The following is a 26,847-nucleotide window of genomic DNA, read 5'->3' on the forward strand; positions in this document are numbered from 1 at the left end:
CAAGCAATCATCACTGGTTAAAAGACTAAACAACTTCAGACATCCACTTGTGTTTCAGATTTCTGTTCACAGAGCTTATGGCAACCTTAACCTTCTTAAGGTTCAATCTGCCTATTTCTTTAACATCTTTAGATAGCTTGAAACTTTGTTCTTTTCGGCTCTGCTTTCATTATCTAAATATTCCTTCTGTAATAAGGCCATTAAATTGTACACAGCGCTGTGTGGCCATATATAAACTTGTTATTTAATGTCGTTTGCTCTACATCTGGTTGCATATCCCGAGGGGTTTCCTTGTGATCTCAATAAACTATCCATCATTATCTGCAGGTACCTTTCTTGTATCCTGTAGCTCAGATCTAGTTAAATTGTTTAAGCAATTTACTTCCATTTCCTTGTCACATGATGATGTATCTGTCAATATTGAATGTTATTCACCACTCATGAGATTATTTCCAAACCATCTAAATCGCTTGGGATTTGGTTGGGTCTGTGTTACTTACAACATCGAAATTTTGTACATTTTTAAATTGTATTAATAAAATGACATAACAGCCTCCAAGCCACATGTATTTGATTATAATGACCTTATAAGAAAATCTATTTTAATCCAAGGAAGAAATTTCTCACAGACATTTTTAATGTTGCAGATAACCTATATCATTTTGGCCATTATGTCTAGTATCAGTATGTGATTGTGAGAATACAAACATTAACACAGAACCCACACTCAGATGCAGTTGTGATCTTATTAAAATTAAATTATAATTTTTTTTCTCATGTTAGGCTGTTCCGCCATCTCCATTTGGTGCACTGAGAGGCTGTGTGGTCTGTGAGATCTATACTATATAGTCCATCATGAAAGCATTTGCTGTTCCTTGGTGTGTTGGACTGTGAGTACATCGCCAAGTCAATTTCTGCTGATCACAACACTACCGTACACCATCGAAAAGAATTGCGTACATTCCACGCCATGATTCAATCACTGGAATGGAAGATAATGCCGGTGCCTTGGGAATTCAAATGATGTCTGCTGGGGTGCTGCCTCTTCTCTGTGCCTCCCTGTCTCCCTTCCCTGACCCCCCCAATCCACCCTCATAGAGGAACTTCGAGGACAGTGGTTCCCAAAATTTTTTGTTACTATCCCCTTGCCTCGCAGACCACATTCCCAATGCCTCCTCTCCCTTTCCAACTATTACATTAAAAACTATAAAGAATTTTCATTTATGAAACACAGTGAAAGAAAATAGGAACTGCAAATTCGAAGCAGTGACAAATTGAAAGATTATTCAAATCTATTTAAAGTTGCAAATAAAATCATTCCTTAATGCCCTATGGTTAAAAAAATGAAGTTTCATTTATTTTTAATATTCCAAGTATTCACCACTTCATTGCTTTTTCACCTGTCAATGAACTGGATGGGCCCGGCGCAGTGATATCAGCTTCTCAACATCAGGCTGAATGTCACTCAGAAGGAACCTCAGATCCCCACGTTCAGTCATTTGCAGTCTGTTTTGTTGCTTTGAAAGAAGTTAGCGACTGCACTGAAACTGCACTCTAGTAATTATGATGTTGAAAAGGCAATAAAGAACATCTTGACCTTTTTCCACAGTGCAGCATTCAAGATTTTTTTTCTGCAGCCAGAAGTCTTGATCTGATTTTTTTTTGGAACCTGGCCTTGAGCTCAAAGTCATTTTGTAACAAGATTATCAGTTGTTCTTCCATTCTTCCTGTTGCACATTAGAAGTGTTCAGGGATGGATTACCTGAAATCTCTCTGACATGTCTTCATGCAGCTCACTCGGATGGGCACAGTATACTCGAAGATCATCGGCTGGTATTTTTCCGGAAATTGGAAAAGGTTGTGAGGGCCAATGTTTCACTTACAGGGTTAACTTGGACAGGTGTGGAGATGACTGATTTGACTTCGATAAGATTCACATCATTTCCTTGAAGATTGATTTCATCAAACTTTGCCAATAATTCTGACCAGTCAGCAATGCCATGCCTAATATTCTTTCGTTGAAGACCTGAATGTTTCATTCAGTGTCAGTTTTATCACAGTTTCAAAACTAACATGGAAGTGTCTCAGTCAGCTTTGCTTTGAGAACCATCTGAGTTCTGTGTACAACAGCAAGCATTCAAACTGTTTGTTTTCAATACAAAGCTCTTGAAATAATCGGAATTGATTTTCCTTCCTGCCATGATAGTAGTATTTATTGATTTGTGCAGCTGATCACTTTGGGGTTTTTTTTGCAACAAGATCTTGTCTCTGAATTACACAGGGAACGGTAAATATGTTAGGTACAGCCTTTTTTCAAGAAAGTAATAACACCACGGTGATGTCCTGTCATTGATGGTCCTCCATCTCTTGCAGAAGCTAGAGTGTTGGGGAGCAGAATGTCCTCTTTCAAAAATTGCTCAGCAACCCAAAATATTGATTCCCCCCCCCCGACCCTTCATAACTTTTTCAAGTCCTCTTGCAAATAACAGCTCTTGAATCATGCTTTCATCTGTTATGAAGCCAACATTACAAGCAAAGATTTGTTGCTTGGCAAAGTTGACTTATCCAACTGCAAAGCAAATTCTGTTGTCCTAAGTATGTTTGACAGTGTGTCTTCCACACTCTCAGACATTTCATCTGTCTGTCTTTGAACGGAGTTGTCACTGAGAGGAATCGCTTTAATTATTTGGTCTGGTGGCTTGTGCAAAACTGTACTCAGAACCTCCTTTACTGCTGGCAGAACCAACTCTTCTCCAATCATTCGGTAGTCGAGCAGTTCCATTTTAATATCAGAGAAACATATATAATATTCAACCTGAACTTCTCTTGTTCTTCGCAGACATCCACAAAAACAGAAGAGTGCCCCGAAGAATGAATGACAATTAAAACGTTAGAACTCCCAAGGCACCCCAGCCCCCTTTCATGCACAAGCAACAGAACGGCATTGACCCCCACTTACTTCGGCAAAAGAACATCAGTACCCCCCACCCACCAAGCAAGCAATAGCAAAGCGCCCAAGAAAGACCATGATCTTCATTACAACAAAAACTAATCATTCACCTGACAATTTGACATGCTACAGGCTCTCCATTCCACCTCCTCACACCCCCCACCCCTCAAAACAACTCACTGATTTATGATGTCACAGTCTGCCCCGATACTTTTTTCTGAGTTCTCCAACTCTGGAATTGGCAACCAACTCTTTCCCCCACCAAAGAGCAAGTGAGTGGGAGAGCCCCCCCCCCCGACAGCTGAACTGCTATTCCTGATGTTTTGCTTTCTCCTGCAGTGCTCGAGAAAAGGATGGTCGATGAGCCCCGGGATCGTGTCCTACCACTGCAAAGAACCGAAGTTTGATTATAGTTCCAGGGCAGGGTCTTTGACAGAACCCCATCCACCTTGGAAAGGAAAAAGAGAGAGTTAACGGTAAAAACTGAACTGTGTCCACAGATGGGCTCAAAGAAGTTGCTGTCTAGCACCATTGTAACTCTGCCCACAGGCTTTCTAATTGTATGGGGCTCTCCAGATTTAGCAGTGGAATGTTGTATGAAGCACTGTTTTGTTGTGAAGTGCTGAAAAACATGGTTTGCAGTGTTCCGTTTCTTAAAGTTTTCATAGTGACTGAAATTCAGCCAGGTTTTTGTTTGCTTTATCAAAGTGCATTCTCTTCAAATGTTCAAACAGCCTGAACAGTTTTGTTGCCTCATTTGAAAAAAAAAATTTTCACACAAGAGACTCAGTGGCTGCTGTTGGTTGCTTGGTGCTGGTGTAAATCCATATTTTGCATACTCCACGATGTCCTGTCTGCACTTCTTTTTCATTTGGTCTGCTTCTGCCATTTTCATTATGCGTTAATGACACAGTCAATCACCTGTTGTCCACGTCCAACCTCAAGCGCCGCGATCAATAAAGGGAAAAGTTATGATGTCATCATAGCTCAGGCAAAGCCTGCCTCTCCGTCTGAAGGTACATAAAGCGGGGTAGTGATAGTTCATTGCCCAACTGAGATAGAGAAATGTGGTCAAGACCATGCAGAAAGACAGATTTCTGAACTTTACCCCATTGAACATCACACCCTAATTCACAGGAATTTTTAGAGTAATACTAGCTAACACCGTATTACAGTAGTGAAGGGCAATAATGTGCCGGCTGGGCCTGGAAATAACAATTTCTTCAGTGCAGATTCCTCATGATATGCCAAATACAGAAGTTTCACACTGCTTTTCAGCAACTATAATGCGCTTTGAGTCAAGTCTGAGAGAACAGAGGGTTAGCAGGAGATGAGGTGATTACGTGATCATTGTAATCAATTACGAGGCACCGAGGATCAAATGCTTACAATAAGTCATTTGTTTCTTAAGCTAAGTCTGTAATCCCTCAGTTGCCCCCCTCCAACCCATTATCTTTATCCTAGAAGCTCCACTGCTCCCTGGGGGAGGGGGAGCAATGGCTGATATCACTCACTTTGGGAACCACTGTTTTAGGATGAAGAACCCTATGATATTGTGCCTAAACTATGAAATCTTTTCTTTTTTCCTTTGTGAAATAATTTAATTAAATGTATGATATATAGTGCATTCATACCCCATCATTCTTTGCCAAAGTAAAAGATCCACATATTTCAGCATTGCATCACTTTTTTTACATGATTTCCTCAACCAAACAGTCCAAGGTGCTTTACACCTTCCAGCCTCTCACTGTGCAATGATGGGAGGGTGTTAAACTGTGGCCTTTTTTGATTTTTACACAAATGCAACCCCTCCCCCAAAAAAAACAACCAACTGCACTGAGATCATATGTACTATGCTAATAGCTTGCCACAATACTCCAGTGAGTTCTGGTAGGGAGCTTTGCTTGCACAGTGATGTGACATTATCCTGGTTATAGTATTTAGTATATTATCTTTGAACAAACATTTTCTACCAAATGTTTCCTTTGCAAATTGACTGGGTGAGATAGAGTGTGTGATAGAATACTGTATGGTATCACAGGCCAAATTGTCTTTCCATGTTTAAAGAGTTACAGAAGTAAAAAACACAAGCATAATCTCCTCCTTATTCTCTGCAATTTTACATTGGAGAGCCCCAGAATGGAGCCAGGGTTGATTCATATTCCTGCAGAGCCTAAAATATTAAAGTCCTTGTTTGATGTTCAGAATGAGCTATACTGAGAAAAGAGGCCATAAGACCATAAGATTTAGGAGCAGAAGTAGGCCATTCGGCCTATTGAGTCTGCTCTGTCATTCAATCATGGGCTGATCCAATTCTTCCAGTCATCCCCACTCCCCTGCTTTCACCCCATACCCTTTGATGCCCTGGCCAATCAAGAACCTATCTATCTCTGCCTTAAGTACACCCAATGACTTGGCCTCCACAGCCGCTCGTGGCAACAAATTCCACAGATTTACCACCCTCTGACTAAAGTACTTTCTCCGCATCTCAGTTCTAAAAGGACATCCTTCAATCCTGAAGTCATGCCCTCTTGTCCTAAAATTCCCTACCACGGGAAATAACTTTGCCATATTCAATCTGTTCAGATCTTTTAACGTTTGGAATGTTTCTGTGAGATCCCCCCTCATTCTCCTGAATCCAGGGAATACAGCCCAAGAGCTGCCAGACGTTCTTCATACGGTAACCCTCCCATTCCTGGAATCATTCTCGTGAATCTTCTCTGAACCCTCTCCAATGTCAGTACATCCTTTCTAAAATAAGGAGCCCAAAACTGCACACAATACTCCAAGTGTGGTCTCACAAGTGCCTTATAGAGCCTCAACATCACATCCCTGCTCTTATATTCTATACCTTTAGAAATGAATGCCAACATTGCATTCGCCTCCTTCACTACCGACTCAACCTGCAGGTTAACCTTTAGGGTATCTTGCATGAGGACTCCCAAGTCTCTTTGCATCTCTGCACTTTGAATTCTCTCCCCATCTAGATAATAGTCTCCCTGTTTATTTCTTCCACTAAAGTGCATGGCCATACACTTTCCAACATTGTATTTCATTTGCCACTTCTTTGCCCATCCCCCTAAACTATCTAAGTCTCTCTGCAGGCTCTCTGTTTCTTCAACACTACCCGCTGCTCCACCTATCTTTGTATAGCCACAAATCCATTAATCCCATAGTCCAAATCATTGACATACATCGTAAAAACTAACGGTCCCAACACTGACCCCTGTGGAACTCCACTGGTGACCGGCAGCCAGCCAGAATAGGATCTCTTTACTCCCACTCTCTCTTTTCTGCCAACCAGCCAATGCTCCACCCACACTAGCAACTCCCCTGTAATTCCATGGGCTCTTACTTTGCTAAGCAGCCTCATGTGCGGCACCTTGTCAAAGGCCTTCTGAAAGTCCAAGTAGACCAGGTCTACTGCATCTCCTTTGTCTACCCTGCTTGTAATTTCCTCAAAGAATTGCAGTAGGTTAGTCAGGCAGGATCTTCCTTTCAGGAAACTATGCTGGCTTTGGCCTACCCTGTCATGTAAAACAAGGGAAACATTATGAAAACAGAAGGCCGAGAAAATGCAATTCATTAGAATGAGGAAACAAACAAAATGAAGGGGCAGGAAAAATGTATTTTTCTTTTTACATAAGTTGAAGGGAAGCTAGCAGATCACGGGAGAGTATGTATGTCTCTCGAAGGAACTTTAATGGTCTCTTTTATATTGATGAAATACCTCATGGTGCCTTTAGATATTCTAAATGATTCCCTTAGATATTCTTCGTTACCTTATGCAGAGTGTGCCAGTTTCTTTCTATAACTGATCATGAGAGAGGCGGGGTGAGCAGGGAAATCATCCTATGCTCCCCCTGGCAGGAAACTCTGCTGCAAAGTGCAACTGGCTGTTATCAGTGTGGACAAGAGTTCAGTGTCAGAGCAGACTGCATGACAAAAGCATTAAAGGAATGATATGGTTTCGGCTTTTATTTTTAATTTTTGCCATTTTCCCTCTAATTTACTCCTTCATGCATTGAGTCTACCTGGTGAGATTTCTGTAGTACATCTTGTTCACCTTTTTTTTAATATATTCATTTTAGGGATATGGGTTTCTCGGGCTAAGCGAACATTAAAATGCCCTTTGCTAGTTGCCTTTGAGAAGGTGATGGTGACCTGTCCTCTTGAACTGAAGTGCTTGACGTGTGGGTAAGCACACAGTATTGTTAGAGAAAGGGTTTGAATGCTATTTGCAAGGGTTTGCAACAAGCCATTGCATAAACTTTTGTGTTTCCATTTTCTTTAAAAAGGAAAGGTATGTCACATCCGGAGTTTCTCCAGTTAGCAGACTCTATGCCTCTTTGATATTGTGAGGAACCACAGACGAGGCAAGTTACAGCAGTGGTTTGCCGTTGCCTTCTGCCGGGTGAGTTTCTAAAGAGATCACCAGCTCATAACACAGATGGAAAGCATGTAGGGGAGCCGGCTGGATTCGAACTCGGGACCTTTTGTCCCGAAGTCCGGCACTGATGCCACTACGCCACCAGCCGGGTCCTGCTTGAAAAAGCCTCTTCAAAACCCATCACTTAATTTTATTCCATTCTATACCATTACACTGTTACTTGGATACATTTTCAATATGAATTAAGTAACCTGATGAGGTCATATAATAAATGACAATATTTATTTAAATATTTAGCTTGATCTCAACAATAATATCACAGTGGAGAACTTATTTGGAATTCCATCTGTTCAGGATACATCCCTCAGGTAACTTCAGTGGAATTGCTGGTCTCATCATTCAGCCTGGCTGAACTTGTAACTCCATTTGAAAATTATGTTGTTGAGTCTGCTTTCGGATATAGTGAAAGTTCTAAAAGGCATTGGCCTGATGGCTCTGATCAGTTGTGCTGGTTTCATTGATGAATTTTGGTTAAAAAATCATATTCTTGCAAAAGATCACAGAAAGGTAAGTCATTTTTTGTCATTAATGATCAAGTTGCTTAAAGGTAATGGATTGATTAAAAATGCTTATTGTCTGCAATTAAACCCATTTTTCAGTATATTCATCAAAATCACAAGATTGTGACTGTTAACTATATCAGAGTTCAAAGCCTATTTATTTAACAAAGTTCATATGTGTCACCATGAAGATATTCACAAGAAAATGAGTCAAGAGATTTTTAAAGCAAAATCTTTTTTTAAAAAAATCTGATTAATCTAAATTAATTCATGGAAAGACAGAAATTAGTTTGAGCAGAAATTCAGGAGAACACCCTCCTCAAATCTGTACTTTTAGGAAGTAACTTAAGGCCCTGTTCTTCCATTATGAACAAGGTGGAAACTCTGGTTCACTGTAGAAAGAGTTTTAATTTCTGTGAGTTAGTTTGCAGTCCTAATGCTTAAAGACCAACAGAAGTTCACACTGTCGGGTTGCATGTGAGAGTGTCATCAGTGTAAAGGTCAGTAAATCACACCATTGAGAGGCACGTCACTGTTACTCAGCTGCGGAGTGAAACATGGTATCTATTTTAGGGGGTCAGTCAGTCCACACGCACAGAGTGGCCACTGTATGGGCAACTCAGGCACAAAGGGGTCACTATATTTCCACGGAAGACACCACACGTAAAGCTGAAGTGATGTGGTCACTATTGGAGAGGTCAGTCACTGACAGTGATCAATCACACAATGAGAGTCAGCACCGGAGGGAACCAGACAGAGTGACCCCGACAGTGGTCAATCAGACGCGTAGCAATAGAGTGACCATTAAAATTGAGACGCACAATGACGGTCACTGCGGGGTGGGTGGTCAGGCAGACGCGCAATAGCACCGTGTCTCCACTGGAGGGAGCTCAGCCATAAATAGTTACAGAAGGTCAGCACTGCTGGGCTCGGTGACCGACCACTGCCGGGGGGTGAAACCAGACACACTGACGGGATGACTCCGGGGGATTAATAACGCACAATTCGAATTCCACCGCCTTGACGCTCTCCTTCCCCTGTGATAAGAAGTTTGACCAGAACTTCTTTTCCAGATGAGAATCTTCTTTTCTCTTTCAGAGAGAAGGAAGCAGCCGGCAGCTGGTGTGTATTTTTTTTCCGCTGGCGGTTCCAGCTTCGCCTCTCGGAGCCGTTGATGCGGCGTTATCTCTTTCGCTCTGAGCCAGATCTGACGTGTGCAGGAAATCAGCTGATCGCCAAGCCCAGAGGCTGCGCTCAGAGCGGTAGCACCTGCCGCCCAGTCCGGAGTCCGGAGCCCGGTTCCATCCCACCCCACCCGACGGCAGCCGGAGCGCCGCCCCTCCCTAATGCCGCGTGGACTCGGTGTTGCCTCAGGTGTCCCTAGCACCCTGCCCAAGCCATGCTGCATAACGGCAACGATCCAACCCCACCATCGCCCAATAAGTGGGGTAAAGCGACGGGGGCCGGCGCCCCGAGTCATCCACAGCCCCGGCTGGAGATCAAGAAGAACGCCATCACCGATGATTACCGGGTGTCCTCGCACGTCCTGGGACTGGGAGTCAATGGCAAAGTGCTGGAGTGTGTGCACAAGAAAACGGGAGAGAAGAGCGCCCTAAAGGTACTGCTGGCGTGACGGGGGTGTTGAACAAGTACAGACTAGTTTCAGTGAAAAAAAAAGTTTTTAAGGAACTTTAAAATTAACACGTGAAGGTCGGAAAACAACAAAAAAGAACTCTAAATGGTGTGATGCTGCTCGTGGGCTTCATACTTTAATTGTGAATAGATGGAATTTTCCTCGGGGAAAATATAGGAAGTCTTGTTATGTAGTAGTGAGTATTCATGTCTCGGAATGGGCAGCCCAGGCATGTTTGTCTGAAACTGAGGCCCCATCTGCTCTGTCGGCTGGACAGCAGGTCCCATTCACTGTTTGAAGAAAGGGGACTTATTCTTGTCTTCCATCAACACAAAGAAAAGCGGGTTATCTGGCGGTTATCAAGCGGGCTGCTGCCGTCCCTCTCTTACAAGAACGACCGTTCTTACAGATAACTATTGGATTCCCGAGTTTGTGAAGGGTGTTTGTGATAATATTTTGATATTCCATAATCTTGTGGTCAAGCAGTGGCGATGAGGTGAAGTGACTGGTTTATGAAAGTGCCTGAACAACCAAGCTTCGAAAATCCCCAACCTTAAGCTGCTTTTCTCCGGTTACAATGTCTCTGGGATCTGGCTCCTCGTGTATGGATTTCACTTGGTATCTGCCGGTAGTGGTGGAAGTAAAGCTTGGTTAAATCCCATTTAGAATTCCCCAGTCCGTTCCTGGACATCAGACTTGGAAAAGATTAACAGGGCCAATTCACTAAAACATTAACAGGGGTGCATCAGGGCTAAATTGTGATTGTTGGTGTATTATTGTAACAAGTTTTGAGATAAAGTGAAAAAATGTGTGCAGGTCAGATTAGAAATCAGTAGTACACAGAAGGTAAAAAAGCAGTTTGATCGAGAGAAAGGAATTAGTGCTTCCTGAGCATAAATGATGAATAAACTCTTTTTGGGCTCCAGCCGGGGTACAGGTATCGATTGTAACTAATGTTTGGTTGCAAACTCTGCCATCTTTATCAGGGATGGTGCCTGGGCACGTCTAGTTGGGTGGTATTTATATTATACCCCTGTCATCCGTCCTCCTGATTGGTTAGTCCTCATCCAATCAGTTTCTGTTGTCCCACCTTGTTTACAGTGGAATTCCAGTTCATGCTAAGTGAGACCTTTATCTTTGTTAAAATCCTTTTTTCCCTATTTTTATTTCAATAGCTTCTTTCACCAGGCAGTCCCAAAAACTATTGGTGTGGCACAGTAGTTTTGTGCTGTCGAAGTCAATCCTATGGTCATTGTGAATGCAGTGATCTACCGCTGATTTCTCTGGATAACCCAAATGGATACATCTCCTATGCTCCCTGATGCGGATTTCCACCGTGCCGATATACGCTGCTCCATATTCACAGGGAGTTGGAATGACTTTATTACCTACATCCTTCGTATATGTGAGGAGCAGAAATCTTTCTGTTACAGATCCTGTAAATGCCAGTTGTCCTGAGTCCCAGGTCATCTTTGACCCATGTAAGCCATGATTTGAACTTCCTTATGGGTTTGTGGATGGTATTAATCCAGTATTTCTTCAGGATCCTGGTATCCCTCCAGAAACTGTGGAAATGCAGGGAAGGCATGCCCAGGCATCATCCCCGATGAAGACAGCAGAGTTTGTCATCAAAACATTGGTTAACATGGATACCTGTACCTGGCTGGAAGCCAGAAAAAAGTTTATTGGTTTGATTGAGATTTTACAATTTTGTAAAGAGTTGATGGAGTCCATAGAGACAGTAGGTGAGGGGGAGGTCAAATCATTGGGAGAGAAGTTAGGAAATGCTTCTTCACACTCAAGGCACAGTCTGGAATTCTTTCCCACAAAGCTGGCCCAGTTAATAATTTAAAGCTGAAATTAATACTAAAGTAAGATTATGGATCCAAGCGTGCATAGCATTAGGATACAGATCAATCAAAATCTCATTGAAAACTGGAACAGGTTTGAGGGCTTGAATGGTATAACAATTCCCTTGGTGGGAAGCATCCTTGACTGGAACAGAGGCTTATTTCGTTTTAATCTTCTACCTTCCTTCAAGAAAACAAATCCTCTATGCCAAAACCTTGTGCTATGCCCTCATATGATACTCTTCACATGAGGGCGTAGCATGTAGATATTCTTCTAGGCTCTTAATTTGAGATGGTTTGCTATATATTCATGAGCAAGTATTCATCTGTCACCTGCAAGGCGAACCTGCTAGCAATCAGCATAAAAGTTCTTTGGCTTTTTATTCACCCTATGTTCGAGTCAGTTCTAAAACCACTGATAGGTTTCCCAGTTGGCTAATTTGACATGTATTGGGATGACATTAGGAATTGGCATATACATCCATTGACCACATTATTAGGTAGACTTGAACACCTTCTTAATGAAAGTATCTAATCAGCCAATCGTGTGGCAGCAACTCAATGTATAATTGCACACAGGCAGGGTTCAAGAGATTCAGTTTGTGTTGTTTGAATCAAACATCAGAATGGGGAAGAAATATGATCTAAATGACTGTGGAATGATTGTTGGAGCCAGACGGGTGGTTTGAGTATCTCAAAAACCGCTGATCTCCTGGGGGGGCGGTTTCACTATCTCAGAAACTGCTGATCTCCTGTGGTGGTTTGAGTCTCTCAGAAACTGCTGATCTCCTGGAATTTTCACACACAAGACTAGAGTTTGCAGAGAATAGTGCAAAAAACAAAAAAAAATTCAGTAGTTCTGTCGGTGAAAACGCCTTGTTAATGATAGGTCAGAGAGGAACGGCCAGACAAGTTCAAGCTGACAGGAAGGCGACAGTAACTCAGATAAGCACATGTTACAACAGTGGTGCACAGAATAACATCTCTGAACGCATAGGATATTGAACCTTGAAGTGGGTGGGCTACTGCAGCAGAAAAGCACGAGCCTAAACTCAGCGTCTGCTTCATTAGTTACAGGACGTACCTAATAAAGTGGCCAGTGAGTGTATGTCAAGCAGCCAATGCTTTAGAGAAGCCCACTTGAGCTTGTCTGTATTGTGCATTTAGAAGCGAGGGAGCGGTGGGACTTTAATTAGTGAATATTTGTTGTTATCCAATAGAGATACTGATTCGGTGAATGGGGCATCAGATACTATACTTTGTTGATTAGATTGTTCTCAATTTCTCCCTCTGGCATGTATCAGTACCGTATTGATCACTGGGAGAAGAATGGCAGACAATATCTGTCTGAATGTCGGTCATTTGCTTGTTTTATTGGTGTCAGTATTCATCTTCCCCCTCTTTCCCCCTCATTGCATTAATAATTAAGGTTAAAAGCAGTGTGGTCACTGCATTTTACTGAAATCCTCTTTAATGTGAAACTTTTAGACATTGCCTGCAGGGGCTGGGGGAGAACGTATGTCAGTAAAATAGTGTGCTATCCTATTAGGCTGTGTTTGAAGTGGACATTTTGAACAATACATGATTAGGGTGAAAGGTTGTGTTGCTTGCTAGTCTGGAAGCAATTTGAAGGAATGAATTCAGAGTATTAAGTGTACTGCATTGTTAAAGGTTATTGGCTTAAGTAGTTCATTCTGTGACAAGAGGATATGCAGCTTTATCAGATTGATTATTTTAAATGCTGAATGTCTGGAGCAGAGAGTTGTAAAAGTTCTATAGCAGCCATTTAATTTGCATATCTAAAGAAGTGACAGATGGAAACAGCATAGGGAAGTGTACGGTCAGAAGGGATAAAGGCGTAGAGACTTGGCAGTCCTCGTGCAGGATTCACTAAAGGTTAACTTGCAGGTTGAGTCCATGGTAAGGAGGCACATGCAGTGTTAGCATTCATTTTAGGATGACTAGAATATCAAAGCAAGGATGTAATGCTGAGGCTTTATGAGCCATTGGTGAGATTGCATTTGGAACATTTTTATTTTGCTTACTTAAGCCCTTCCAGCACAACCCCGTGCTGTCCAATTACAGCCAAGCAACCAATTAACCTACTAGACTGAATTTCTTTGGAATACGGGAGGGAACCATGTTGTCATGGGGTAAACATACAAACACCTTACAGACAGGGTCAGAGTTGAATCCAGGTCACTGGCACTGTAATGGTTGTGATAATTCTACCATACTGCCCAGTTCTGGGCCCCATATCTAAGGAAGGATGTGCTGTCATTGGAGAGGGTGCAGAGAACATTTACAGGAATGATCCAGAAAATGAAAGGGTTAATGCATGAGGAGCATTTGATCGCTTTGGGGTTGTACTCAATAGGATTTAGAAGGATGTAGGGGAATCTCATTGAAACCTATCAAATGAAGCCTAATTAGAGTGGATGTGGAGAGGACGTTTTCAATAGTGAGGGAGTCTAGAACCAGAGGACACAGAGTCAGAATACAGGTATGTTCCTTAGGAACAGAGATGAAGAGGAATTTCTTTTACCAGAGGGTGGTGAATTCGTGGAATTCATTGCCACAGGCAGTTGTGGAGCTGAAGTCATTGGGTATATTTAAAGCAGAAACATAGAAAATCGGTGCAGGAGTAGGCCATTCAGCCCTTCGAGCCTGCACCGCCATTCAGTATGATCATGGCTGATCATCCAACTCAGAACCCTGCACCAGCCTTCCCTCCATACCCCCTGATCCTTTTAGCCACAAGGGCCATATCTAACTCCCTCTTAAATATAGCCAATGAACTGGCCTCAACTGTTTCCTGTGGCAGAGAATTCCACAGATTCACCACTCTCTGTGTGAAGAAGTTTTTCCTAATCTCGGTCCTAAAAGGCTTCCCCTTTATCCTCAAACTGTGACCCCTCGTTCTGGACTTCCCCAACATTGGGAACAATCTTCCTGCATCTAGCCTGTCCAATCCCTTTAGGATTTTATACGTTTCAATCAGATCCCCCCTCAATCTTCTAAATTCCAACGAGTATAAGCCTAGTTCATCCAGTCTTTCATCATATGAAAGTCCTGCCATCCCAGGAATCAATCTGGTGAACCTTCTTTGTACTCCCTCTATGGCAAAGATGTCTTTCCTCAGATTAGGGGACCAAAACTGCACACAATACTCCAGGTGTGGTCTCACCAAGGCCTTGTACAACTGCAGTAGTACCTCCCTGCTCCTGTACTCAAATCCTCTTGCTATAAATGCCAGCATACCATTCGCCTTTTTCACCGCCTGCTGTACCTGCATGCCCACTTTCAATGACTGCTGTATAATGACACCCAGGTCTCGTTGCACCTCCCCTTTTCCTAATCGGCCACCATTCAGATAATAATCTGTTTTCCTGTTTTTGCCACCAAAGTGGATAACTTCACAGTTGATAAGTTCTTTATTCCTACGAGCGTCAAAGAGGAGAAAGCAGGGAAATAGGGTTGAGAGGGAAAATAAATCGCAGCTGTGATGGAATGGTGGAGTAGACATGATGGGCAAAATGGCCTAAATCTGCTCCTGTGTCTTAGGGCCTTGTAGTGGAGAAACTATTCTGTCATCGTAGGTCAGTGCACTAGCTAATCTGGCGTGTGGAGGAATCGCTCACTGCATTCTACTGTGTTATCCAAGAAAAGAGCATTCACAACAGGGCTGGCAGTTTATTGTAAGGAAATCTATTGAGTAGATTGACAAACTCACGTATAATCTTCAGAGCAGGAAGCATTTAACCTTTCAGATTTACAACCTTTCATCAAGTCATTTATTTTGAAGTGTCAACTCAACATTACTTCTTTCTTCATAGATGCCTCTGAGTATTCCTAGCACCTTGTTTTATTTATGGTAGTTATTCTATTGGACTGGTGATCCAGAGATCTAGTGACGCAAGTTCAAACCCCACTGAGGTACTTAAAATCATTTTTAGTCACTTAATCACTTTAATCACTTAAAAGTAAATAAATCCAAAATTTACAACTTGTTAATACTGAGCATGAAATACTCAAGAATGTTTAAAACCCATGTGATGCATTAATAAACAGAAGAGTTTCTGAGGGTGCTGGAAATTCAGAGCAATGCGCACAAAATGCTGAAGGGACACTGCAAGTCAGGCAGCACTTATGGAGGATAATAAACGGTCAACATTTCAGTCCTGATGAAGTATCTCGGCCCGAAGCATTGATTCTTTATTCCCCTCCATAGATGCCGCCTGTCCTGCTGTGTCCTTCCAACACTGGTGTGTCAGTATCCTTTTTACAGAATCAAATCTATTGACCTTGTCTTCCCCAAGATGTGAATACAGACACACTTCAGTGTGAATTAGTCTCTATTGAAATTACCCCAATTTGAAGTTGTATGAAAATGTGACACACAAAACAGAATACCGTCTGCCATTGACCCCGGTGACAAAAGGGGCACTGATTCTGCAGAGTTCCTCACTAGTTTTTTGAGAGAGAACCCACAAAATATTCCTGGATTAGTTTGAGACAGTCATGTCTATAGAATCATACTTTCTGGCTGACACTTGGACTTCGCCACCCAATTCTTCTCTGTCCAGTCCCTTTGACAAATTGATGGCGTTGATAATCAAATGTACAATTGGGAGCGAATGACCTTTCTTAGCACGTGAGTCCCATATTGAACACAATTAGAACGAAGTACTGAGAGCATTAAGAGCACAAGATACAGTATATTCAGGATGGAATATAAATATCGATCAACAAGAGTGGCTCAGTAGCACCAGTATAGACCAGACTGGGTGTGATCTGTAGGGTATGGCTTTCAAATTAATCCTGAGTCAGATGGTGAAAGAACTAGCCAGATCTATGTATCCTCAAACCTATCATTTGCTCTGTTGCAAATGGATGGGCATCTTGGTTAGCCCAGACATTTGGGCCAAAGGGCCTTTTCCCATGCTGTATATGACCCTATATGAATGAGGCCTTCGTTGGTCAAGGTCGACCATGGATGTTGTGTCCGAGCTGTCCAGCTACACAAGCCAGAGCAGTATGGTATGGAGAGCAAGCTGTTCCCCCTCTCCATGCATCTGATGAACCCAAAGGGATGGCAGAGACTGATATAGTTTGGTACCAGCAGCATTGCAGGAGTTGTCAGTCAGGGTTGAACTCAATGTAGGACTGCCTTAGGGACTCCAGCTCTGGATTTTTCTCTTGGAGTTTACTCCTGAAGCCTTCCCCATGAGTGGGTGTGGCCTCAAGGCAACGGAGGTTTGAGATCAGAGTTGTCCTCCTTTGAGATGAGCTGCTAACCATATCTGACTATCCCCATCTGCCCAAAGTTTTAAGGCATTAGTAACCCACCTTTGCTCCTGCTCTTGTCAGTAGAAATGGTTCGGCCGGGCTTAGTAGCTAAGCCACATGTGAAGGCCAGGAGCTGTTTGAGGTGCACACCATTGGGAGCATTTAATAGGTAGCAGGAGCTTGCCCCCATTACCACCCCTGGCCATAACAACCTTAAGAAACCAACATGGAGACCTCATGGATTCAGAATTCCATTCTCGGGAGCACATGTTTTGTGGAACTTCATATCCTAACTAGGAGAGTTCTGACATTTCAAAGATGTACCTGGAAAAGAGTCTATGGGCTTCAGTCTGTAACTACATTGCAATTCAACTACAGGAATATGGTAAGTGAACACCTATCATTGCCTGATATGAGTTCTCAACCTGGTGAAACTGTAACACAGATCACACAGTAGTTGTCGCTCAGTTAAGTGGACAGTTGAAAAACATGCAAAGGAGTTCCATTATTATCCTCAACATTCTGAATGCAAAAAGTAAAGGCTAAAAATTTCTCAACCATGCTCAGTCACAATTGCTGAGTGAATGATCCATTTAGGTTCCCACTGTCACAGAAACCAGTCTTCAACCAATTTGATTCATTCCATGTGATGTTAAGAAACAGTCAAACATAATAGAAACAACAAAGTCTGTAAGCCCTTGCAATGCTCCACCTGTCATGCTGAAGACTTAGCTGTACTTGCAGTTGTTCTGAAATGAGTCATTTTTGGTAACTATTCAGCAGTGGGAAACCAAAAACACAAGGACAAATCCAAGGTAGCCAGTTTTTGTGACCACTTGACCGTTGGCGGGGTGATGGAGGGATTATTGACAGTGTATTCAAGAAAGAACTACAAGCACATTTTCACCAGTTACTTCTCATCAAAGTTGACTTTGGGTTAAGTCGTTATCACTCTTGTCTAATTGTCATTGCAGTATGATCTAAACGTGGACTTGTATGAGTGTACAAAATATTTGCGCACCATTTAGCTGACATAGCATCAAGAAAACAGAATAAAATTGAAATCAGCAGGCATTAAGGGAGGAAAAAAAAACATTTCTGTTAAAATTAGAATAAGGATCGTCTTCCTTTTTGCTCGTTGTGGGAAGTTGCCCAAACTTGAGATATCATTGCACACGTTCCTCAGGCTAGTTTCCTCTGTCCAACTGTCTTTAGTTGCTTCATCACTCAGCTTTCTTCCATTGCAAGGCTGGAATAAGGGCGTTCATTGGTGTGAATGGAACTGAACACATCTCCAATACTGAGGCACTCTGCATGTATGTTCATAAGCAGCAGATCTGGCCAGCATTTGCACATGGAGATACATTTCAAATAATGGCCATGTCGCATTCTGGGGCAGCGCACTTATCCTTGGTCCCCATTTGGACATTCCGCTGTCACCTGTGACTCCAAGTAGCTGTTTGCCACGCCCCAGTACAATGCTTTGACAGGTGAGCTAGACCAGGTAAGGGAAGCCAGTAGACCTCATACCCCAGTGAGATAGGGACATGTCTGTCCCAGCATGAAAAGTTAGCTCCAGCAGACTGGGCGGGTGAGATCCAACAGTAAAACACACAATATGTTGGAGGAACTCAGAGGATCAGGCAGCATTTTGGAGGCATCTTGGCCTGAAACGTTGCCTCTTTATTCCTTTCCATAGTTGCTGCCTGACCCTGCTGAGTTCCTCCAGCATTTTGCTCTGGATTTTTTATACTTTATACTTTATTGTCGCCAAACAATTGGTACTAGAACATACAATCATCACAGTGATATTTGATTCTGTGCTTCACACTCCCTGGACTACAAATATTAAATACTAAAAATATTAAAAATAGTTAAAGTTAGTAAATATTAAAATTTTAAATTATAAATTATAAATAGAAAATAGAAAAATGGGAAGTAAGGTAGCGCAAAAAAACCAAGAGGCAGATCCGGATATTTGGAGGGTACGGCCCAGATCTGGGTCAGGATCCGTTCAGCAGTCTTATCACAGTTGGAAAGAAGCTGTTCCCAAATCTAGCTGTATGAGTCTTCAAGCTCCTGAACCTTCTCCTGGAGGGAAGAGGGACGAAAAGTGTGTTGGCTGGGTGGGTCGTGTCCTTGATTATCCTGGCAGCACTGCTCCGACAGCGTGCAGTGTAAAGTGAGTCCACGGACAGAAGATTGGTTTGTGTGATGTGCTGCGCCGTGTTCACGATCTTCTGCAGCTTCTTTCGGTCTTGGACAGGACAACTTCCATACCAGGTTGTGATGCACCCTAGAAGAATGCTTTCTATGGTGCATCTATAAAAATTAGTGAGGGTTTTAGGGGACAGGCCAAATTTCGTTAGTTTTCTCAGGAAGTAAAGGAGCTGATGGGCCTTCTTGGCAGTGAACTCTGCTTGGTTGGACCAAGTCAGGTCATTTGTGATATTGACCCCGAGGAACTTAAAGCTTTTGACCTGTTTCACTTGTGCACCACCAATGTAAATTGGGTCTTGCAGTCCGCTACTCCTTCTGAAGTCAACAACTAATTCCTTCGTCTTGCTGACGTTGAGGGATAGGTTATTGTCTTCGCACCATGCCACCAGGTTCTTAATTTCCTCTCTGTACTCAAACTCATCATTACCTGACATATGGCCTACAATTGTGGTGTCATCAGCAAACTTATATATTGAGTTTGATGGAAACTTGGCTACACAATCATGGGTGTACAGTGAGTACAGCAGGGGGCTGAGTACACAGCCTTGGGGGGCACCGGTGCTCAGAGTGATTGTAGAGGAGAGTTTGTCTCCTATTTTTACAGCCTGGGTCCTGTCTGTGAGGAAGTTGAAGATCCAGCTGCAGATGTAAGTGCTAAGGCCCAGGTTCCGGAGCCTAGGAATCAATTTATTTGGAATGATGATATTAAAGGCAGAGCTGTCGTCAATGAAAAGGAGCCTTACGTATGCGTCTTTATTCTCCAGGTGTTCTAAGGAGGAATGTAGGGCCAGAGAGATGGCATCTGCAGAATCTCTTGTGCAGTAGTAGATCCGATAGGCTGGAAGGTGGTTGTGCAAAGCGTGGACAATGACAAAGTTGACAAGGCACAGAGGTCGTCATGGTCACCCACTGCAACCAAGGAAGACCCCAGTTCTGATGATTTGTGCTACCCCTGGATCCGGACTTCTGAAGTCAAGACAGTGGAACTATCAAGGTGTAACGGCTTCTACACTTTAAAAACTCTTGCACTCAGGTTTGCTGTCATCGCAGATACGATGAACAGCCAGTCACAATCATGTCACTAAATGTCTAATCTCCTCTTCGTACCATTCAATGACATTAGCATCATTGAGTTTCCACTGTGAACGACATGGTGTTCACTATTGACCAGGAGTCTAGTTGAACTGACTGTATAAATAAAGTGGCTACCAGAGCAGATTGAACACTAGGTGTTCAATGCCACAGCTCAGTGGAAAAGAGAAACCTTCCCAGTCACCGGGTACAGTCTTCTCCCCTCTGTCATGTGTGCATTCAGTCTTCGCTGAATTCTGCACGAAGAGCACAGGTGGTGGTGTCACCGATTATCTGACTGACTGAAAATTCACAATTATTGATCAATCCCACTTTATCTACCTGCGCACAAGGAGAACAGCATGGCTCCTGTCACTACACTGTTCAGATCTCGGAACAAAGACGCCATTTTTATACAGAAATTTAGGAGTTGGATACAGATATTGACCAATTGGTAACCTTAAGGGTCTTCAAAACCTTATTTGCATGATCAATCACCAACCACCCAATTGTAATACAGATGGTAATAGCCAATAGAATATACACATTAAAGTCCAGTAATGTTTCAGAATTAGTAAGATGGCAATTGTAACCTTAGAATCCTTTATTTGCATCTTTATCAGTATGCCAAATGGCTCTGGTCCTCTGGCACATTCATGGATTTCAGCTTTGACAGACCTGTAAAGAAACCTTGGCCAAGTAACAAGAGTGCAGAAGTATGTGCTAAAAGATTCTCTCCAGTTCAGAGCAACCAATGCAAAGGTTCTGTGGGGAAAGACATTGGTCCCCAGTGGGGTCCTGCCACCTTGGGACATAGAGGGGCTGGACCCTGTGTAATAGATAATTCACTGGTGCAATGTTTGGCATGAAACTTGTTGTGACTTTGACATGTTGAGCATATTGCATTGCAAATTACTAATTCACTAGGCACACCAATTCAGAATAATGTGGGGTATAGATGATAGGGAACATGGTCTGTGTTGCTGCACAGCTGGAATTTTCTATATGATGTTAATATGTTATGCTAATATAATTTGGAAATCTGTTAATTAGTATAATCCACTAATTTTCTAAATGAGCAAATGTAGCACAACCTTTACTTTGGTAGAATTCAAGCTTCAATGTATTTACATTGTCGAGGTTTCAAGTTACAACATTGTTACAAATTGTAACAATAAACACAGAATGGAAGTTGGTAGCTCATTGTTAGTAAACCGCTGGCCCGCTGAATGACACTGTAATATGCATATTACAAAGAAAACAATTAAATTGTCGCGCAGATTTCAGGCAGTGTAAAGACTTCCTGCTCAGAGCAAGGGTTGGTTCACTCAGCTGTAAAATAAACAGTGAGAGAGAACATTGAAAGTTAACATAACATCATGGGCCAAAGGGCCTGTACTGTGTTGTAGTGTTCTATGTTCTATAGCTGATAAATTATCTTCACATTTTGCCCTTAAAGGATTTTTAAAAGACTAGGGGAATAAATGTGATGTGTCTGAAAACTAATTGTGTTCCCATGCAATATTGCTTTTAATTCGTCATTTAAATGAATGTGTAATAATAGGACTTTTAAACAAAAGAATCTGGGAAGGGGACTTTTCTTCCTATTCCCAGGACTCCAGCACTTTGCTCCTTCAGGCAGCTGTCTGGAGGTCTTTCCTGTACTGCTTTCAGCTCACAAGTCAATGTGCACAAGAATAGAATTGAGTTAATTATCCCCAGTCAAATTGAATTCATTTTTAACATCCCCCATCTCTCTTGCTCCCTCCTGGAGCTCCCGTTGGCCCACTGTTTCGAACCTTCAACACTGAGAAAATCAGGAATGAGGATCCATGTTCTGTCATATTTGAACACAAAAGATCGGTTCCTTTTTAAAAGTTGTTTTGCTTGCCTTAACATTACTGAGACAAAGCATAATTAGACTTCACTGTCAATGTGAATAAAATATTTGATGTTGAACATCAAAATAATGCTGGAGGAATCCGGCATGTCGACCAGCATCTATGGGAGTGAATAAACGGCTGACGTTTCTGGGCTGAAACCCTGCATCAGGTTTTGAAAGGAAGGTGGGGAGAAGCCGGAGTGGGAAGGTGGGGAGAAGCCGGAGTGGGAAGGTGGGGAGAAGCCGGAGTGGGAAGGTGGGGAGAAGCCGGAGTGGGAAGGTGGGAGAAGTTGGAGTGGGAAGGTGGGGGAGAAGCTGGAGTGGGAAGGTGGGAGAAGCTGGAGTGGGAAGGTGGGGGAGAAGCCGGAGCCGGAAGGTGGGAGAAGCCGGAGCCGGAAGGTGGGAGAAGCCGGAGTGGGAAGGTGGGAGAAGCTGGAGCGGGAAGATGGGAGGAGCCGGAGCGGGAAGGTGGGGAGAAGCCGGAGCGGGAAGGTGGGAGAAGCCGGAGTGGGAAGGTGGGAGAAGCTGGAGCGGGAAGATGGGAGGAGCCGGAGTGGGAAGGTGGGGAGAAGCCGGAGCGGGAAGGTGGGAGAAGCCGGAGTGGGAAGGGGGAGAAGCCGGGAGAAGCCAGAGTGGGAAGGTGGGGAGAAGCCGGAGCGGGAAGGGGGGAGAAGCTGGAGCGGGAAGGTGGGAGAAGCTGGAGTGGGAAAGGGGAGAAGCCGGGAGAAGCCAGAGTGGGAAGGTGGGGAGAAGCCGGAGCGGGAAGGGGGGAGAAGCCGGAGCGGGAAGGTGGGAGAAGCCGGAGCGGGAAGGTGGGAGAAGCCGGAGCGGGAAGCGGGGGAGAAGCCGGACTGGGAAGGGGGGGAGAAGCTGGACTGGGAAGGTGGGGAGAAGCCGGAGCGGGAAGGTGGGAGAAGCCGGAGTGGGAAGCGGGGAAGAAGCCGGAGTGGAAAGGTGGGAGAAGCCGGAGTGGGAAGGGGGGGAGAAGCCGGACTGGGAAGGTGGGAGAAGCCAGAGCGGGAAGGTGGGAGAAGCCGGAGCGGGAAGGTGGGGAGAAGCCGGAGCCGGAAGGGGGGAGAAGCCGGAGCCGGAAGGGGGAAGAAAGCCGGAGCGGGAAGGGGGAAGAAAGTCGGAGTGGGAAGGTGGGAGAAGCTGGAGCGGGAAGGTGGGGAGAAGCCGGAGTGGGAAGGTGGGAGAGGAGCAGGAAGGGGGGGAGAAGCCGGAGCGGGAAGAGGAGAGAGGCCGGAGTGGGAAGGTGGGGGAGAAGCTGGAGCGGGAAGGTGGGGGAGAAGCCGGAGCGGGAAGGGGGGAAGGTGGGAGAAGCCGGAGCGGGAAGGGGGGGAGAAATCGGAGCGGGAAGGTGGGAGAGGAGCAGGAAGGGGGGGAGAAGCCGGAGCGGGAAGAGGAGAGAGGCCGGAGCGGGAAGTGGGGGAGAAGCTGGAGCGGGAAGTGGGGGAGAAGCCGGAGTGGGAAGGGGGGAGAAGCCGGAGTGGGAAGGTGGGGGAGAAGCCGGAGTGGGAAGGTGGGAGAAGCCGGAGAGGGAAGGGGGGAAGGTGGGAGAAGCCGGAGCGGGAAGGGGGGGAGAAGCCGGAGCGGGAAGGTGGGAGAGGAGCAGGAAGGGGGGGAGAAGCCGGAGTGGGAAGAGGAGAGAGGCCGGAGTGGGAAGGTGGGAGAGAAGCTGGAGCGGGAAGTGGGGGAGAAGCCGGAGCGGGAAGGGGGGAGAAGCCGGAGCGGGAAGGGGGGAGAAGCCGGAGTGGGAAGGGGGGAGAAAGCCGGAGCGGGAAGGGGGAAGAAAGTCGGAGTGGGAAGGTGGGAGAAGCTGGAGCGGGAAGGTGGGGAGAAGCCGGAGTGGGAAGGTGGGAGAGGAGCAGGAAGGGGGGGAGAAGCCGGAGCGGGAAGAGGAGAGAGGCCGGAGTGGGAAGGTGGGGGAGAAGCTGGAGCGGGAAGGTGGGGGAGAAGCCGGAGCGGGAAGGGGGGAAGGTGGGAGAAGCCGGAGCGGGAAGGGGGGAGAAATCGGAGCGGGAAGGTGGGAGAGGAGCAGGAAGGGGGGAGAAGCCGGAGCGGGAAGAGGAGAGAGGCCGGAGCGGGAAGTGGGGGAGAAGCTGGAGCGGGAAGTGGGGGAGAAGCCGGAGTGGGAAGGGGGGAGAAGCCGGAGTGGGAAGGTGGGGGAGAAGCCGGAGTGGGAAGGTGGGAGAAGCCGGAGCGGGAAGGGGGGAAGGTGGGAGAAGCCGGAGCGGGAAGGGGGGGAGAAGCCGGAGCGGGAAGGTGGGAGAGGAGCAGGAAGGGGGGGAGAAGCCGGAGTGGGAAGAGGAGAGAGGCCGGAGTGGGAAGGTGGGAGAGAAGCTGGAGCGGGAAGTGGGGGAGAAGCCGGAGCGGGAAGGGGGGAGAAGCCGGAGCGGGAAGGGGGGAGAAGCCGGAGTGGGAAGGTGGGGGAGAAGCCGGAGTGGGAAGGTGGGAGAAGCCGGAGCGGGAAGGGGGGAAGGTGGGAGAAGCCGGAGCGGGAAGTGGGGTGAAGCCGGAGCGGGAGGATGGGGAGAAGCCGGAGCGGGAAGGTGGGAGAAGCCGGAGCGGGAAGGTGGGGAGAAGCCGGAGCGGGAAGGTGGGAGAAGCCGGGGCGGGAAGGTGGGGAGAAGCCGGAGTGGGATGGTGGGGAGAGGCCTGAGTGGGAAGGTGGGAGAAGCCGGAGCGGGAAGGGGGGAAGGTGGGGAGAAGCCGGAGTGGGAAGGTGGGGGAGAAGCCGGAGTGGGAAGGTGGGAGACGAGAACCCATAGAACAGCCGAGATCACAGAGGGGGAGCAGGGAGAGAGCGTCTCACTGAATTCTAGTTGTGTTCTGCCTGATGAAGGGTTTCGGCCCCAAATGTCGACTCTCTTCCTTTCCAGAGATGCTGCCTGACCTGTTAAGTTCCTCCAGCGTTTTATGTGCATCACCCTGGATTTCCAGAATCTCTTGTGTTTACTTGATACTTAAATCTAGATTACTTGATAAACATCCAAGAAAGAGTTTGTATGTAACAAGGCACATTCTTCTCGTAAGCAGCCATAAAAAATGCAGAAATGTAATATAAGATAAAATTTAAAGGAAAATACCTTTTTTTTTCTTTCATATTTGAAATCTAGTCTGAAGGCTATTAACTGTTTGTGTACCAGTCATTCATCTGCCTTTTTAATATATATAGATGAGGTCCCACCCAACAATTGTACCTGTTGTATATAACTGAATTCATGACACTTTTGTGAGGGGCAAATACAAACGTTTGTAAAAAGATCTGTGGTTAATCTCAAATGTTCAATGAATATACATTCAGTAGCCTCTTTATTAGCTATGGGAGTGGAACCTGGTATGGTCTTCTACTGCTGAGGCTCATTCTCCTAGGTTAAGATTGTTCTGTGCTCAGAGATGCTCTTCTGCACATCACTGTTGTAACACATGGTTATTTAAGTTACTTTTGCCTTCCTGTCAGCTTGAATCAGTCTGGCCATTCTCCTCTGATCTCTCTCTCGTACAAGGCGTTTTCACCCACTGGATATTTTCTTTTGGTTTTTTTTGCACCATTCTCTGTAAACTCTAGAGATTGCTGTCTGTGAAAATCCCAGGAGATCAGTAGTTTCTGAGATACTCAAACCACCCTGTCTGGCACCAACAATCATTCCATGTTCAAAGTCACTTAGATCAAATTTCGTCCCCAGACTGATGTTTGATCTGAGCAACATCTGAACCTCTTGACCATGTCTGCATGCTTTTGTGCATTGAGTTGTTGTCACATGATTCGATGTGGCTGATTAGGTATTTGCTTTAATGAGCAGGCGTATGGATGTACCTAATAAAATGGCCAGTGAGTGCAAGCCTGAAAAACTATTGATTGTTGGAACAGGTGATTGGATTTATAAATGGGTGAACTGCTGGCTACAATTACAGACATGTGGTGCTGCTGAAATGCCTTTAAGATGAGAGCGAATTTGGGGGTTATTCAGTTACAACAGTTCTGTGAATTTTGTCTTAAATATTCTTTAAATGATGGTTCCTCAGGGCTGGGTTCAGTTCCAAAGGCAACTGTGCGTTTTTCAGTTTCTCTCTTCAGTAATCATTCTGCAGGAGTCAGACCCTGTTCGTGTCCGATGCTCTGTTGCTGCATTTAACCAGTTGGGTCATCTGTGGCATATTTTAATTTTATTATCTCTTATGCAGGACCATTAAATAGTCTCTCATTTGTCAAAATGAATTTTGGAATTGCTTTCTTCAGCTGCATGGTAGTCGTTAAAACAGTTCAGCCTATTTTCTCTTCATCCAATGACAAATTAAGACCATAAGACATAAAAACAGAATTAGGCCATTCAGCCTATCAAGACGGTTCTGTCATTTGATCATGGCTGATATATTTTCCCTCTAAGCTTCCATAACCTTTGACACCCTTATTAATCAGGAACCTATTAAGTATAACCAATGCCTGCCTCCACAGCCTTCTGTGGCAATGAATTCCACAGATTAACAACCCTCTTGTCTCTGCACTAAAAGGACATCCTTCTATTCTGAGGCTATTCCCTCTGGAGCAGGTGTCCGTCTCCTACTCTGTGGAGCAGTGGAATTTCCTGCATCCTGCTACCTAACAATATGCCTAACATTTGATCTTGGCGGTGCCTAAGACCTGGCATTGCAGATGTATTCCAAAGGCAGCTGTTAATGAGACAGCTCTCCTGCAGCAATTATTTTCGCACACAGAATGGTGTGAGTTAGAATGTACCGACTGCAAAGGTGGTAGAGGCAGACTCGATATTAAATTTCAAATAAAGAATTGGGTAAGCATTTGAAAAAAAATAATTGCAACACAATGGCAAGTGTGCATTTCTGGTCACCTACGTACAGGAAAAATACCAATAAGCCTGAAAGAGTACAGAGAATACTGACAAGGATGTTGCCAGGACTTGTGGACCTGAGTTACCGGGTCCACAAATAGGTTAGAACTGTATTCTCGGGGGGATAGGAGAATGAGGGGAGATTTGAT

General features: G+C 44.7%; 1 protein-coding gene across 1 annotated transcript in view; it reads left to right on the plus strand.

Annotated features, from left to right (window-relative positions):
- Window positions 1-8,858: 8,858 nt before the first annotated feature.
- Window positions 8,859-26,847, plus strand: part of LOC134356731 (MAP kinase-activated protein kinase 2-like) — a 147,831-nt gene continuing 129,842 nt past the window's right edge. The window contains exon 1 of the mRNA XM_063067813.1: window positions 8,859-9,518. Within this exon, the coding sequence (XP_062923883.1) occupies window positions 9,300-9,518 (219 nt within the window). The 5' untranslated portion in view covers window positions 8,859-9,299. The remainder of the gene's footprint in view (window positions 9,519-26,847) is intronic.

This window comes from Mobula hypostoma, chromosome 15 (assembly GCF_963921235.1).
Source record: "Mobula hypostoma chromosome 15, sMobHyp1.1, whole genome shotgun sequence".
Lineage (NCBI taxonomy): Eukaryota > Metazoa > Chordata > Chondrichthyes > Myliobatiformes > Myliobatidae > Mobula > Mobula hypostoma.